At 35.4% G+C, this 15,769-nt stretch overlaps 3 protein-coding genes across 3 annotated transcripts; 1 reads left to right on the forward strand and 2 right to left on the reverse strand.

Annotated features, from left to right (window-relative positions):
* Window positions 1-2,769: 2,769 nt before the first annotated feature.
* LOC113231333 (zinc finger HIT domain-containing protein 1) lies at window positions 2,770-3,498 on the reverse strand. Its single transcript, XM_026465614.1, has 2 exons — window positions 3,146-3,498; window positions 2,770-2,961 (listed from the first exon to the last, which is right to left on the reverse strand). The coding sequence occupies exons 1-2, from the start codon at window positions 3,469-3,471 to the stop codon at window positions 2,826-2,828; spliced, it is 462 nt and encodes a 153-aa protein (XP_026321399.1). The 5' UTR covers window positions 3,472-3,498; the 3' UTR covers window positions 2,770-2,825.
* Window positions 3,491-7,359, reverse strand: LOC113231334 (general transcription factor IIH subunit 5). Its single transcript, XM_026465616.1, has 2 exons — window positions 7,074-7,359; window positions 3,491-3,713 (listed from the first exon to the last, which is right to left on the reverse strand). Exons 1-2 carry the CDS (start codon window positions 7,106-7,108, stop codon window positions 3,527-3,529), a joined length of 222 nt encoding a protein of 73 aa, XP_026321401.1. The 5' UTR covers window positions 7,109-7,359; the 3' UTR covers window positions 3,491-3,526.
* Window positions 3,731-5,863, forward strand: LOC113231332 (meiotic nuclear division protein 1 homolog). Its single transcript, XM_026465613.1, has 5 exons — window positions 3,731-3,820; window positions 4,231-4,367; window positions 4,528-4,633; window positions 4,906-5,052; window positions 5,726-5,863. Exons 1-5 carry the CDS (start codon window positions 3,731-3,733, stop codon window positions 5,861-5,863), a joined length of 618 nt encoding a protein of 205 aa, XP_026321398.1.
* Window positions 7,360-15,769: the final 8,410 nt, after the last annotated feature.

A 15,769-nucleotide genomic window follows, 5' to 3' on the forward strand; every position in this document is an offset into this window, starting at 1 on the left:
CTTGTTATTTTCAAAGATGTTATTGTTAATTCAATCTCAATTAGTAGTATTACGGTAATTTTCAGGTTAGTTTTCTGTACATAATTTTGGTGGCAACTGTATTATTTAAATATCCAAAAATATTGTCAAGGAGTATTATTTAATATCCAAGTGAAGTAACCTGAAAATATTATTCAATATTACACGTTATACTCCAATAGTTCAATAATAAAAATTGCCACCGAAATTAGGTACAGAAAAGTAACCTGCAAATTATCCTAAAACCGATAACAGATATTTTAAATCAAACTCATTGATCAAACTGTAAAATACCAAAACAAATACGTAATTTCTTAAACACTTGTATTGAATTGTTTCCATTGATGCCGAAGAAAATCTATAATCTATATAATGAAAATAAACGAGGAGAAGTACATAATTAAAGTTGTATTTTTAATTTTTATACCACAATTTGAAATCCTTTTAAAACAATAAATCATTTAGAGAAGTCCAAAGTGACCTAACCACAAATTCATGGACATGCCCAGGACATCATAAGGCCGCTGGTAAAATTACAGGCACATGAGACTTGTCAGCTTATGTCTCAGGATGACGGGCGCAGAGGCAGTGCCCCTCAGATCTTTGCCATTTAAAGCTCTGAGTACCACTGCAACTGTTATGGACAGGTGTGTAGCTTCGCATCAGGCGCACGACTTGTCCGTCCCGTCACGTGATATCGTATTATAAAAAAGCAATTTTTGAATCATATGTATTACTTGCCTACACATACAAAAGCAAAATGTAAATAGCTACTGTTTTATGTTAATATTACGTGTACTTTGAAGTAACGAAAGGGGTATTATTAATAATTTCATTAAGTAAATAAAGGAAGTGTGCCAAAACCCAGCTGTCGGAATGGGGGGTTCGTTATCTAACAGTAGTGTACTTCAATTGGAGGGTGTGGTTTAATACGGAGCGGACGCCTAGCTAGCAAAATGTGGGGCCAAAACAGGGAAGAAAAAAGCAATGTTCTGCATGTGGACCAAAGGCATTGTAAGCAAATCATTACAAAAAACCGAATGATATGTTTATAGAGTTTGTTAAATATGTGTGTGTTACCTACGTTATTTTATTAGATGATTATTTCGTAAAGATGAATCTTTGGATCTATTCTAGTATTATTCCCATTGACTTACAATTATATGGACGTCGGGTCCGCGCTAAAAAGTGTCCGCACTTGTAAGGCGCTAAAATCGTATACAGAGCGCCAAACTCCGCTTTAGTCTTCATTTGTTCGACTGACAGCGCGATACTGCGATGACATTACAATTTAAATTTCGAATAGGTTGACTTAGGACATTTTTTTCGTGGTTTTTGTATTAGACCCGTCGTCCATTTATTTGTAAGTCAATGATTATTCCATATTATTTTTCATCTTAGTGCATTATTCTACATACAATTTGGCATTCATCAAGTTCGCTACTGCAATGAAAAATTTACTTCAAAATAAATTTTTAGGTGAAAAGTTTACATTATAATGTTAAGTGGTTTGTACGGACGACGACACATCAGTCCACACATATTTCTTCGAAAATCGCCTCCATTGCAACGGAACAAGATACGTGAATGTGCAGCTTCATCTGCTGGGTGTGTACATAGTGTGTTGTATGTATGATACTATATTTTTAAAACACATCTCTCTCAATATCGTTATCGTACTTAACTAATCAATATAAGTTTACTTAAAAGTTCAGATAGATATCAATTTAATATTTCAAGTGAATAACAACGAATTGAAGAATTTCTTTATGTTTAATAGTAAAATAATAATAATAAATTTAAATTTAGGCCAATATAAATTCGTTTGTAAAATAGAAATGACTCCGAAAATTCAGAAACAGAAACAATAGGTATTAAAAAAACTTGCATAAAATTATAGTTGAGTGCACCCCTACCCAAATATATTGTATTACAAGCTTTGCACTTAGAGCCTTTGTATACTTACCTAAAATTTTGGTTTAAGATCGGTCCTTGTATACTACTGACATAACATGACGGGGTCCTCGATCGACTCGCTCGCCACCGTGGGTTTGTTCTCCCAGGTGTGGGTTCGTCCAGTTGTGAGATTGTTCTTGATAAGGAAACGAGTGTGTTTGTATAAACATTGAACGGTCTTTTCGGAGAACATAACACGTGATTGTAGGAAACAGAAAACGTGAGTTATTGGATACTGATAAATTATGTGAGTTATATGTAATATGATAATCCAGAATCCATAGCAAGCAGCTGTCTTGGGCTCCCCTCCTCTTGTTTTAATTTACGTGAAGGAAAATATTTCAATATATTCCACTCTGCCTTGGTCGTTATTAACAGAAAGCATCCAAATCGTATCTTTGAAGAATTGAATAATAGATGGGAAATGAAGGTCGTAATTGTTTACAGCGTCATCTGTAGTAACTAAGGCAAAGCTTAGCAAATTGAAATAATGTTCGCTTCTATGGTTACAAGAAGCTTTGCTATTACCCCATAGATGGCAGTATGGCGGTTATGAGAAAGTAGTGTATCTATTTAACAAAAGGTGTCGCTAAATAATTGCTACAGCAATTAGAGTTATAACCGTACTATATAAGTTTTATATAGCTTCGCTAACTGTACACAGTCCAAGCCTCGTCTTAATTTATTAGTATTATAGGTAGGTCCATTTTGTTTTGGCGGGAGAAAACAAGTTTTCTAGTGTAGAATTTGCAAACTACATAATTAATTAAAAAAGTTAAAAACAAAGAATTTCAATCAGGCACATATTTTATTGGTAAGGTTAACATTGAAACACCACGTATTAATAATATTTAGGCTGTCCATTTTAAACATCTAGTGTCCAAATGTGTTCCCAAGCACTTGACACTGCAGTATCGCGCTCCACATGGTATGCAGGTGTAATTGGATGTAAAGCCACATACAGCACAGAAATGACGGTCCGGAAACCTAGAAAAAGAAAACATTTGTATTAATTTACACACGCCAGCACATCAAGCTAAACATTGACGTATCTTGTTCCGTTGCACTGGAGGTGAATTTCGAACAAAAATGGGTAGTCTGGCGTGCCGTTGTCCGTACATGGCTTAAGTAAAAGTTGCGTAGTCGATAAACGGTAGGTTATATTACTTACTTAGATGGTGATGCCTGTGCTGACAAATAATTAGGTGGATCTGGTCTGAAACTGGCATCCTCTTCAACCAGTTGGGCAAATGTTTTCCTAAACCTCATCTTATAATACTCAGCACTCTTAGACTTTTTCTTTCTAGTTTGCTTTTCATTGGAATCTGCAAATTTGGGAATTTTTTTGGACATAACCAGGTCTGCATGGGGATCATCATGGAAATTGTCCTGTTCCAATGCTTCTACGGCCTTTCGGGCCCGTCGTTTCCTCGCAGCATCATCTAGAACTCTTCTCTTCTCTGCTTCTTTCACTCTTCCGGATTCTCTAGTCGCCATTTTAACTTGATATGTCCTCAGTACAAGAAGTTAGTGTCCAACAGTAAAGAATATTCTACAGTCCTTTATCATGAACCGGAATGCTCAGTTGGTCCATTAAATCATCAACACGTGCCTGTAGAGTTTCCACAATATCCGCTGATATAAATAGATGTGTTTCATCCAGGTCCTGCAGTACAAACTTCCTACCAAGCGCGAGGGTCTCGTCCAGGTGAAGGAGGAATTGTTTCATTGCTGGGTCACTGGAAAAATAAGAAATATGTCTAAAAAACGTGGACTGAGTGCGGATGAGAAGAAGACGAGGATGTTAGAGATATTCCATAATAGCAAGGACTTTTTTCAACTTAAGGTTGAGCAATTCACAAAAAATTTACAATAAATATATTGCCCATGTCAATGTGTCCAAATTCTTTGTTGAAAATTGTATTTTTACATCACAGTTTGTATAGTTCAAAGAATATGCAGAGTGTATCTATTTGTAATACCTATTATTATTATGATTAGCGTGGCTTCATTCAGGGCCTATGCATCTCCTCATCACTGAGACCATTGACTGATCTATTGTGAACCAAATTTGTAATACCTATGTGTTATGAATATTTACAAGCTGAGAACATTAGAAATATTATCACCATTAAAAACATTGAGTCATCATTTTTTATAAATGATTTTAGAACTTTATTTACAATATTTGTACACTCTATCTTCCACGTCGTGTGGAATAATGTTAGTTTCTCTATGATTACATTCTTTGAACAGGAGTTAGAGAAGATAGCACCAAAGGAGAAAGGTATAACAATGCAATCTGTCAAAGAAGTTGTCCAAAGCTTAGTAGATGATCATCTAGTAGACTCAGAGAAAATAGGGACTTCCATCTACTTTTGGTCTTTTCCCAGGTACATTTTTATTTAATAAGTCATTCGTAAATCATTTCATAAAAAACCAATGAAATCATTAAATTTAGAAAAACTTGAAAAAGAAAGTATCTTACAACAACAAAAAATTACTTGTAATCATAGAAAAAAAAGTTATATGATGGTGATACTTATTTTCCAGTAAAGCAAAAACTGCAAAAAAGAGGAAACTGAATGATTTGAAACATGAGTTAGGCGAGTGTGCTAAGAAATTGAAAAAGACAGAAGATAACATAGTTGTTGAATTGGTATGTAAACCTTGAGTTAGTATACATATTATTTCTTGTAGGAAACAAGATGACTTAACTGAAAGCAATGTATTTTTATTAAATGTTGTGTATTAAACCCAATTATACTAATGGTTGATTTAAATATAGATATAAATTTCTCATATTATTGTTTACATTTTTCTTTTTTTTTAAATGTTCAAAATATGTACTAATCTAATGTTAATTGGTACACAATAGTACTAAAAAGGAATCAATATTAAGTTAGGGTGTAAAGATTTTTAATTTTAAAGGAAGACCGAGAACCGACTGAAGAGCGTTCCCTTCTCATAAAAACTGTAGAGGAATTGAAAAAAAAAGAAGAGGCTCTCAAGAAGGAAATGCAAAAATACAGAGACTCTGATCCTGAGTACATAAATCAGCTGAAAACTGAGATGATTGTAAGTTTTATGTAGACATTTAGTAGCACTGAATAAATAATTCATGTGTTTATTTGACTACACAAAATAACCTTTATTACAGCCCACAATATTAGTAGCTTCACCCACATTTCCTAAGGAAGGATTGACTATTCTCAGTCAGTTACACACCCCTGACAGATAGATGGAAAAACTTTTTGACTCTCATTTTAAACATAGAGTAATCACAGTTATTTCGTATAATCAGCTGGTTTCTACACCTTGAAGTCAAAGTATATATACTTTGCGTGAGGTGGGTGAAGGGCACCACTTGAAGCTCCTACAAGAATTTTAGCGTCCTATTGAGTTTGCTCAAGATTTTGGGGCACATCCTCTACATTCCGAGGTATTTCGCCCTGTAGCGGGCCACGCCAGAACGCCACTTCATCACAGTGCCAGAGATATTTACAGAAATTCCCACTAATACTTGTTGACCCTGAGCTCGCCTCTGTATACCAAGTTAGGAAACACTGTGCCTTGTACATATTAAAAAAAAAAAAAAAAAAATGTAATATTGATCTGGTCATTGTGTTGGATTATGGCAACGCTCTCTTCAGAACTGATCTGCCTCCAGGAATTGGATAAATAGGTGCTTGCTTCTAGAAATTTCATGTGGATTATGAATATAACTTTACTTTTTTTTGTTGTTTTCTAGGATCTGAAAGCGGCCATTGATCGTTGGACAGAAAATATTTATATTCTAAAATCCTACATCAAAAACACATTCCAAATGGAGAATGATGTAATTGAGCAAAGTTTTAATATACCCCAAGACTTGGACTATTATGAATGATGGACCTATTAGACCTTATTATTCCATAAACACACATAGTTTGAGATTCTCTGTAACCTGAAAACAGCATGAATAGTGCCTTAAACATATCAATAGTTTGTTGCTATTATTTAATATATTTTTTTTGTATAAATTGTTACCATTTTTATGGCTATTAATTGCACTGCCTGATTATTAGAAACTATAATGTTGGCAGTTTTGGTTTTTTAGGATAAAGGTACTAGCAATATCCACTACCAGAAATCACAAAATAAAAGTGATGAAGCCCTACATATCCTGCTACATAAACTGCATCCTGTGATGGTCACAGACAGCAAGAAGACTCTTATTTTCCATATAATGTTCATAGATGTAACATTTGTAATATTACCCATCATAGTAATTGAGGAGCTTCACAACAAAAATCAATAAGTTAGATAAACTTTGATTCTAATTTAATTTCATACAATGGATTTATTGCATTGTGTTCAGATCCATGCATTTGAAAAGTTTTTTTAAAGCGGACTAAATGGTTGCTGTTCAGGTTGGTTAAATTATTAGCAGAATTTGGGCAAAACCTACCTTTGTGCTATATTATATATATATATCAGTTTTTGTTCCTGATGGTCCTCAATTTGTAACCGGCAGATGAAACATTGCTCTCATAGTATACCCATATTGACCACAGTCGCATGAAATGGAGTGTTTTGCTACTGCTCACTCTGTAGTTACACATGGAGTGGCTCATTTAGATGAAATATATTTTATGACACCAAGTGACGAAAGGACGAACAAGTTGTGCACCTAGTGTTAAGCAAGACACCTGTTCACAGCAGTTGCAGTGGCACTCAAAGCTTTAAATCGCAAACATCTGAGACATAACTTGACAAGAGCCCATGTGCCTGTAATTTCACCAACACCCTTACCCTTCAAGCAATTCTCAAATTACTGCTTAGTGGCAGTATTCCCTATGAATTCTTCGAGCTTTACTGCTACCAGATGATAGCTAACATCGAATTATAGACGAGTTTTTAAATACCATTACGTCTTTTATGTCACAAATAAAACATAATTTGATTAGATTTACTCATAACCTCATTAACTTTACGAAATTATACGTATATTTCTTTCTCCGTAACAAACATAAATAAAAAGGTTTAAGATATTTGTTAATTATTAGTGTTTTAAAAGATTATCAGAATGTACTGGATTTACATAATTTTCTACACACCATTCTACGAGGACTCCTTTCATAACATTCACCATTTTTCATTGTTGTTACGATAACACCCTTTTAAATTCACTAAGTCGATTTAAATGGTAGCACTTATACTTTTCTAAAATTATTTTTAAGCTTAATTACAAATTAACCTTAGCGAAGAAAGAATGAAAACTAAGAATTATAATAATTTAACAACCCAAAATAGAGCCAACGACAGCAGATATATATCATATCTGTGGAGCTATAAATAATAAACAATGGCCAACAACGGGGGTGCGTTTAAGGACGCTAGCCGGGATAAATTTTAACCTGACATAACGTTATACACCCCGTTTAAGCACTCTGTCAGGCGAAAATTTAATCTGTGAAAATTTTATCTACCCCGTTCACGGACGTCGGCTAGGATAAAATTTAGCCTAGTTGGGATAAATTTTGGCGTGCTTTTTAGGTCGCGAAATTTTAACCTGCTGTCAGATTGACAGTATTGACAGCTGTTTGTTGTTTATGCTAGTTTCGCGCACGCTTATTGAATATTTTGGCTCTGTGTTTAAATAAACGAATACTTTTAACGACGTTTGGATTATGGATGAAATCGTAATGCAAATTGTTGTAGACGAAAGGGGCAGAAAGATTTTCGACAATGAAGGTAGAGTTTGCCTCCACAGTAATGGTAAGTAAATTCAAACACACAAAAGCAATTTTCTAAATTTCAATTTACCTCAGTATAATTACATCTTCATTCTTTTTGGTCCATTTTTACTGCGTAAAAAGATTAGAGTTAGAGATTACGATAAAAACAATATTTAAAGCCCGTTGTGAGTTCAAATGAAGTTTGAATTAGGTACTTATGACAGCTGTCATTTGAATTTGGCAGCTTACATTGACATAAACCTAAGACTCCGTTCACGGATGCCTCGGCAGATTAATTTTTAGCTGGCGAATTTTTAGCCTGCGGTCTTAAACGCACCCCGGCAAAAGCAACCAACCACAGACTAAGACCACTATTATCTGTCAATAAACGTCAAACATCGAACTTTTTAAAATTTATTTCATGACTTCGGATTCAAGGTAATGGCATTTGATTCTCGCAACAATTTGTGGCGTTCGCATACAGTCCGTTAATTTAAATTTTAGGAATAATGAAAATTGAAAGTAAAACTGATAAAAAAACATTAATAGTAATAGCATAGTAATAGTATTGTCTAGGTATGTTATAATAAAATCGTCTTGCCCAATCACAGAAATAAATGGAGAAAAGTTGCCTTTTTGGGAGTAACCTTAGATAAATCTTTAATGGTTTCCACATATTATATCTTCCTTGGCCAGCAGATCAAGCTCTGCTGCACACGCAGTCCGTAGAGTACGTGCGTTTACCGATGTTGCGATTGCTAGTGTTTACTTTAGTTACTATCATAGTATAATGTTCTACGGCAGTGGTTGGCAACCTTTTGAGTTGAAAGACCCAAAAATTACAATTTACAAAATTTCACAGTTTTGAAAGAGCTATTACAATTTTTCTTGCCAATTGCATTATTATAGTACTTGATGTTGAGTGTGGGCGTTATTGTGCGTTACTTGCTTATATATAAAAAGATATTTGATTTTGATTTAAAACAAAAAACTTGAAAATAAGAAATAATATCTATTTATTCATACATACTTTTTTTTTACAACAAATTAAAATATATAATTAGAAAATTTAAATAATTAAATAATATAACTACAGAATTGAGTAGTAAATCAATGGAAGCATTGCTTTGCATGTCTTTTGAAACTTTTGGATAAATTTGACTCATAACTACTTAGTTGTTTTAAGTTTCAAACACGACTTTACATTTTCATTTGTTAGTTAGCTTCTTATTATACTTTGATTTTAATATTTGCGTATAGAACTAAAGAGCCGTAACTTCACATCAAAAGAGACGCATGCGCCTTGCGAGCTGCAGGTTGCGACCCCTGTTCTCCGGGATTCTCATCCACATGAGAATCCCGTAGAACAGGGTACGTTTTACCCCACGGTAAAGCGACAGATATACAAACCATATTGTGTTGCAAAAATGAGCGATTCGTTGTGCGTATCGCTTAGGTTCTCGGATTTCTCTCAGGGAAAAGTTTAAGGAAACTGGCATCATGACTGTCGCATCACAGTACATTTAGTCAAATATTTTGTATGCCCGTAAACATATACATAATTTAATTAAGAAAGAAGATAAAATATCCATAATATTAATCTTAATACAAAGTCCAAATTCATGGTACGTCAACAGCACATCAAGCTATACATTAACGTATCTGTTCCGTTGCACTGGAGGCGATTTTCGAACAAAAATGTGTAGTCTGATGTGCTGTTGTCCGTACCACGATTCGTTTAACTAAGGTAAACAATTCTTTTATGGGGAACTGTATGCGTTTTTACAATAAGATTTCGGAGTATATATATTAAGAGTATTTTCATTGAAAAGTCATATTACAAAATTTAAGACGAAGCGGCATGTTAGATAAGGATATAGATTTTAAGACTTTCGTGGTTATTGACTAAATGATTATCACTAGTATCAGGTTTCTTACCACGGTTATGACTTCTTTTTATTTTCCCGATATTTCGGAACGGTTGGACGCTCCATGGTCACGGGTTGACTGGACGGCGGCAGATGACAGCTTTAAGAGCAGACATATCTGTCTACCCTCTTGCGCTGTCGACGACTATCTTCATCGCGATTTGTTGTGGCGTTACCATTGTCACTCACTTTTTTCACACAAACCACACTCACTGTATCCACATGCGAAACTGAACTCGAGGTGTTTTTGTTTTTATCATTGCACGCACTAAGGACCGGATTCATTCGGATGCACTGGACAGTTTAAAACCATCATCACGGTTAAATGTTTTGTATTTCGTGATCTCGATGGCTTCTCGTACCAACCGTGGTATGTAGTGACGTTCTGTCGAGAGTACCTGGGGGCTATGCAACTCGATCCAGAGGTTAGTGTCAGTCTGTGTGAGATGTTGTGCTATAGCCGACTTCTGTGCATCATTGTTTTTTACTGCTCGGATGTGTTCCTTCATACGATCGACAATTGTTCGTTTAGTCTGACCGATATACGAGCTCCCACTACTGCAGTTCACTTTATAGACACCCGGTGTTTGTAAAGGAATGTGGTCTTTTGGTGAACGTAACATTTTTCCTATTTTGGTTAAGGGGGTGGACTAAATGATTAATTTATTTTGACTTTGATACTGAGGACAAAAATTTGTAAAATAAACATAGCTGTCCATTGATAAAGGTCAATGTAGCTGTCTAAAATACCCGAATTTTTGCTGACAACGACATAATATTATATTGACTGCCCGTACCGAGTTAAAATTTTGATACGTCTTGCATCCCTGAATTACGTACTGTTTGCGTTGCGTTGGTCATTAGCATCTAGTATCAAGGTTGATACTTTGGACTGAGGAATAACAAATTGTCGAGTGTCATACTTAATTACGACAAACTATTTTGATGTTCGTAGTCTTAGAATAATAACGCATAGAATGATAGTTTCATAAAAAACGAACTGTCACAAGTGAGGCAAAAATCAAATTCATGTAGGCGTAAGCAACTTGTATTTACGCTCGTCGGCACGCACACAAATATACAAATAATGATGCCATGGAATAACATTTCCCTCAAAAGTGGGGAAATTGTATCTTGCTTAACTCATCGTTAAGTTAGAGGTGCCTACAGATTTGCTCGATTTTGTCGATCGTTACTGTCGATCAGGTGCCTATAGATATGCTCGATTTTGTCGATCGTTACTGTTGATCGACAACGTCAAGTGACAGGAATTTTCAAAAATTTATTTTTAGTAATCCTTATGGAAATGGCATTTATATTTGAATACACGAAGGCGTACACGACTTTTCTCATTTCTAAATCCAAGATGGCGGACACGTCTTTTCGAATAAATGCAATATGGGAATCGTTTTCGAGGTATTCGAGGTGCTCATCACGAATATGGCATTTATTTCTAAAAACAAGATGGCGGACACGACTTTTGAAATAAATGCAATATGGGTATCATTTTCGAGGTATTTGGGGGTGCTCATTACGAATATGGCACTCATTTCTAAATCCAAGATGGTGGGCACGATTTTTCATATAATGGCAAGTTGGGGATCGTTTTCGAGGTATTTGGGGGTACTCATTAAGAATATAGCACTTATTTCTAAATCCAAGATGGCGGACATGACTTTTCAAATAACAGCAAGTTGGGTGTCGTTTTCGAGGTATTTAGGGGTACTCATTAAGAACATTGCACTAATTTCTAAATCCAAGATGGCGGGCACGATTTTTCGAATGATGGCAAGTTGGGTGTCGTTTTCAAGGTATTAGGGGCTGCTCATTCCGAATATAGCACATATTTCTAAATCCAAGATGGCAAAGAATTAGAAGAAGAAGAATTAGAAGTCTTGTCCCCCATCTTGTATTCAGATATACATGCCATTTCCTTATAGTTTACCAAAAATACATTTTTGAAAATTGTTGTCAACCATCTTGGATTTAGAAATTAATGCTACATTCGTAATAAGCACTCTAAAACTCCTCGAAAACGTCTATAATTCTCAATCGTTACTGTCGATCGACAATGTCGAGCAAATCTGTAGGCACCTTATTAAATACTACCCAATTCTTATTTAACTCATATATGAACAAAAACCTACAAGCGAGTTTAAGTGCGACTATCGAATTTGAATATATAAATAGTCTGATATTATCTGTGGGTATGTTTATATGAAAAGTACACGATAACAATTAAGAACCTGAACCTGTAAGTTATTTATACACGATTTTGGAGAACTGACGATGACTTTTTAGTCAGTGTTAGTTTCCTGAAATAATTTTAGTTAAGAGCTTTTGAGTCTGGGCAAGACAATTTTTTTAAATGAGTGTATGATGAACAAGAATAATAATTTTTCACATGAAACTAATGAAGGCAAATACTAAATATATTTCGTAAAAATAGCTAACGTAAATTCCCTACAATGTTGTTGCGGCGGTGTAAATTTGTAGAAATTTTGCAACCGTCGCGATATTGCCTATTCTCAAAAAATTACGTAATATAATTATTTTGAAACAGAATAGCAAAATGGGGAGAAAAAACCCGTTATTTTGCTACATTTTCGTATCTTGTTGCAACGAAATTAATTTTCTGTTTTAGTGAATATTTACATAAAAATACAAGTTGAAACGCGTTACTTCCTTGTGGAATGTGATGTTAGTGTCTATTATAGTATAGATCTATTTTTAAAGCCAATTACCGCACATTTCGTCATTTTTAGCAAAAATTTTTGAGCTGCTCGCGGTGCAACTTGACCTTGAGCACTGACAGCCCGTTCGCTCGTGTAAGCCTATAGGGCGTCCTACAATTTGCCTCAATTAGCGTGTGCGGGCTAGGTTTCTATGCGTTATTATTCTAAGTTCGTAGTATATAGTTCGTAGTTCATAGTGCCCTGTCGAATATATGTGTTGTCGAAGTAGTTTTCTGTCGAATTAATGTGTAATCGAAATACTTTAGAGTCGAAATAGTGTTAGTCAAAATTGAGTATGATACCTATTCCAAATTGTCATCTTCGTAATTAGTAAGCGTAAGTGAGCTGGTGTGGGGGCACTAGCGTCTTTCGAGTGTCAGCGTTTCGCCAACGTACAATCGTCACGACGTCGGTGTGCGACTGCTGGTGGTCTACTCCCATCCTCCATCTGATAATATCCGTCTGAAACAATAACTGCCAAATAACACTCGAAAAAATCAAAAGATAATGTCAAGCATGAAGCTTCATTCGCATCACGCGTCGAGTATCATTGCTCAAGAATTACTTATTTGACAGTAATTGTTTCGAACGGATGTCTGTCGGAGAATGGGAGTGGAGTGTCTATCTTGACGTGCTGTTGACTAAGAAATCAAATTGTCATCTTCGTTGTACGAAATGGCTTTGTTATTCCGTAATAAATAATATACTTAGTATAATCGTCTTTGGCCAGTCCTTCGGAATGTAATCACAACTGCTGTACGTACGGTTAAGAGCACGTCAAGCTTGACACTTTGCACTTTGGACCGTTCTTCTTCTATCTTTATTCTTGTTTTAAGCGGCATAGAGTTGGATTTAAGTCTTAAGTGTCAAGTTTGACGTGCTCTGGACCTTATACAATTAAAAAGGGTTCCGATACGCACGCGTAGCAAGATAACTTTATTCTTGGAATGCCAGACCACGTTACCCGCCGCCGCCCCGCCGTCAGCACTGTGCCCCGCTCGTCGACATCCTTAATATTTTCGTTAACCCTTTTTCGTCTTTCTGGTGTGTTGCAAGTGTTGCGCTATAAATGTTACAGTGGAATATGTAGTGATGTTTAATTCAGTTTCGCATGACATAAATCTAAAATAACTGTTATTATGATATACTTATAAAGTGACTTAATATATTCAAGTTGTATTGCTATGTATAATGCATAATTTATGCAGAAAATTAAGATACCGTACTTAATAAAAGGTGACGAAAGTTCTACGGATATTTTATTAATAATTCCTAAAGTTAAATTATGGAATCATACCAAAGCAAAGGCATAAAATAACTAATATACGTTACAACAAAGGTGAAGTCTGCGGAAAATTCTTAGTGACGCCAGTTCGGGCTCCAACAGCGTGACTAATCGACTGAGATTCTTCTTCATGTCTTTCACTTAGACGTGATGCCACTGACAAGTAGGTACTTGTCAGTGGTATCGTACTCGTATAAGAGAAAGGCAAACAGCCAAGCACTTACGGTGTCTCTTGACAACCCTAGAGCAATATTTATTTTAGAAAGAAGAATCTTTAATAACTTTTTCACAGTAGGACCTGTGTTGTTCGATCTTTGTATCGAGCATATGACAGGGTTTAGCACAAAATACTCATTGACAAGCTTCGGGTGTACTGAGTCGACCACTAGCATTCTCTTGTTGTTTAATATCAACGGTCTGCTGGTAATTTTAATTTCTCTTTAGTTACGCGAGCGATAGTACAATTGGGGAATGAAAATTGTCCGGTGCAAGTTTCGGTGTCCAATCAATTGGGGAATTTGTGGTGCAGAGAGTGAATTTGACCTTTGAAACTTTTAGGCATAAGATTTAGGTTGCTTATATGTATGCTTCGTAAATACTGGTGCGTACGTCAGAGAACTTTTATCGAGCTCATTTCGCTTTTGTATTAACTTGTCATCTTTAAGACGTATCCGTCTACAGTCTATTGAATGTTCGGACTCGCTGAAGCGCCAAGTTAAGAAACTCATTGGCAACGGACTGGCTCGTATATCCTGTAGGTATTTTATAATTTCTTTCGGTATTTGTAAGATACATTTCGATGGATGTGCACAGGTATAACAAAAGGATGCCAGCTTATAGTGCTGTGAAAAGGGTCTATATAGGACAACCTTATAGTGGTCGACGATCGGTTGGTCGGTCCGAATACCGATGGAGGGACGAAATGGAAAAAGACCTCCACGCCTTGCACGCAGAGAACTGGGAGGAGATTGCATGGAAGGGCGCGGTGACGCCAACGACGGAGTAAGTATTTTGCTTCTACGTTCACTGTACTTACAGCCAAAAAGTGCACCTCTGCTTTTGCTCTTTTTTTTGAGGTGAGAGTCAACAAAATTTTCTGAGCAAGTTCGTACAATTTTTGTTCATATCGTCACTTAGTTTCTATCAAGTAAGATTGTGGGAAATTATCGTATACATAAAAAAAAAAAACCATTTTGACAAGAAAATCTTATATGGGTACTAGATACATAATTTACAAAAGTAAAATAGAGTAGACAACAATGTAAACATATAGTAACTAATTTATTAAAAACTAAATAATATATACCACTCTCCATATATTTATAGATAGTTTGTGCTACATTAACTAATTAGTACAGGTGAGGTACAGGGTCAAGAGCACGTCAAGCTTGACACTAAAGGCTGAAATTTAACTATATGCCGCTTGCAATAAGAACGGTCCAAAGTCCAAAGTGTCAAGCTTGATGTGTTCTTGACTGTACTAAGCCAAGTAACGACGCAACAGGCTATCGACAGCAGACGATAGACGAAAGTACTGATTTCAAGCAACATGACGCTGTTGTCGCAGTGTCGCCATAAGCCGGCAGGCCAAATAACCGTTGTGTCGCCGACGGAAGAGTGACAATCAACTATCTATGTACCAGTGTGCTGTTTGGCTATATGCATATTCTTAATTTATTTAATTTTGAACCATTTCTGTGTTGAATACATATGCGTCAGTAATTAATGGAATTCGGTAACTAGTCGCTTATAGGTACACTGACTATTATACAAGTATATCAAAATAATTCCATAATCTAATAATACCTTGTTGCATCTTCAAGGAAAGTTCGAGTTTGTAAACTCCAGAAAAATATGATTTACATACCTTTAAAATGGTCATCCGTTTTACAAAAAGACTATTTTGATTTTAATACCGTTTATACTATGTCTTAGGATAATGGAGTGGCTACAGAAGGAATTTAAAAAAACAAAACTCGATATGTCTTGATTTTATAATGATTTTTAACGCTCATTTAGGAATAGGTAATTAAAAAAAATAAAAATCTTTGTTTGACTAAACTAGTAAACTCTGGGATTTCCATTTGTCAAAATAGGAAATGGTATCATGTCTATTAAACCTAAAAA

Source organism: Hyposmocoma kahamanoa, unplaced genomic scaffold (genome assembly GCF_003589595.1).
Source record: "Hyposmocoma kahamanoa isolate Upper Pololo Valley unplaced genomic scaffold, ASM358959v1 65, whole genome shotgun sequence".
In the NCBI taxonomy this organism is placed as follows: Eukaryota; Metazoa; Arthropoda; class Insecta; order Lepidoptera; family Cosmopterigidae; genus Hyposmocoma; species Hyposmocoma kahamanoa.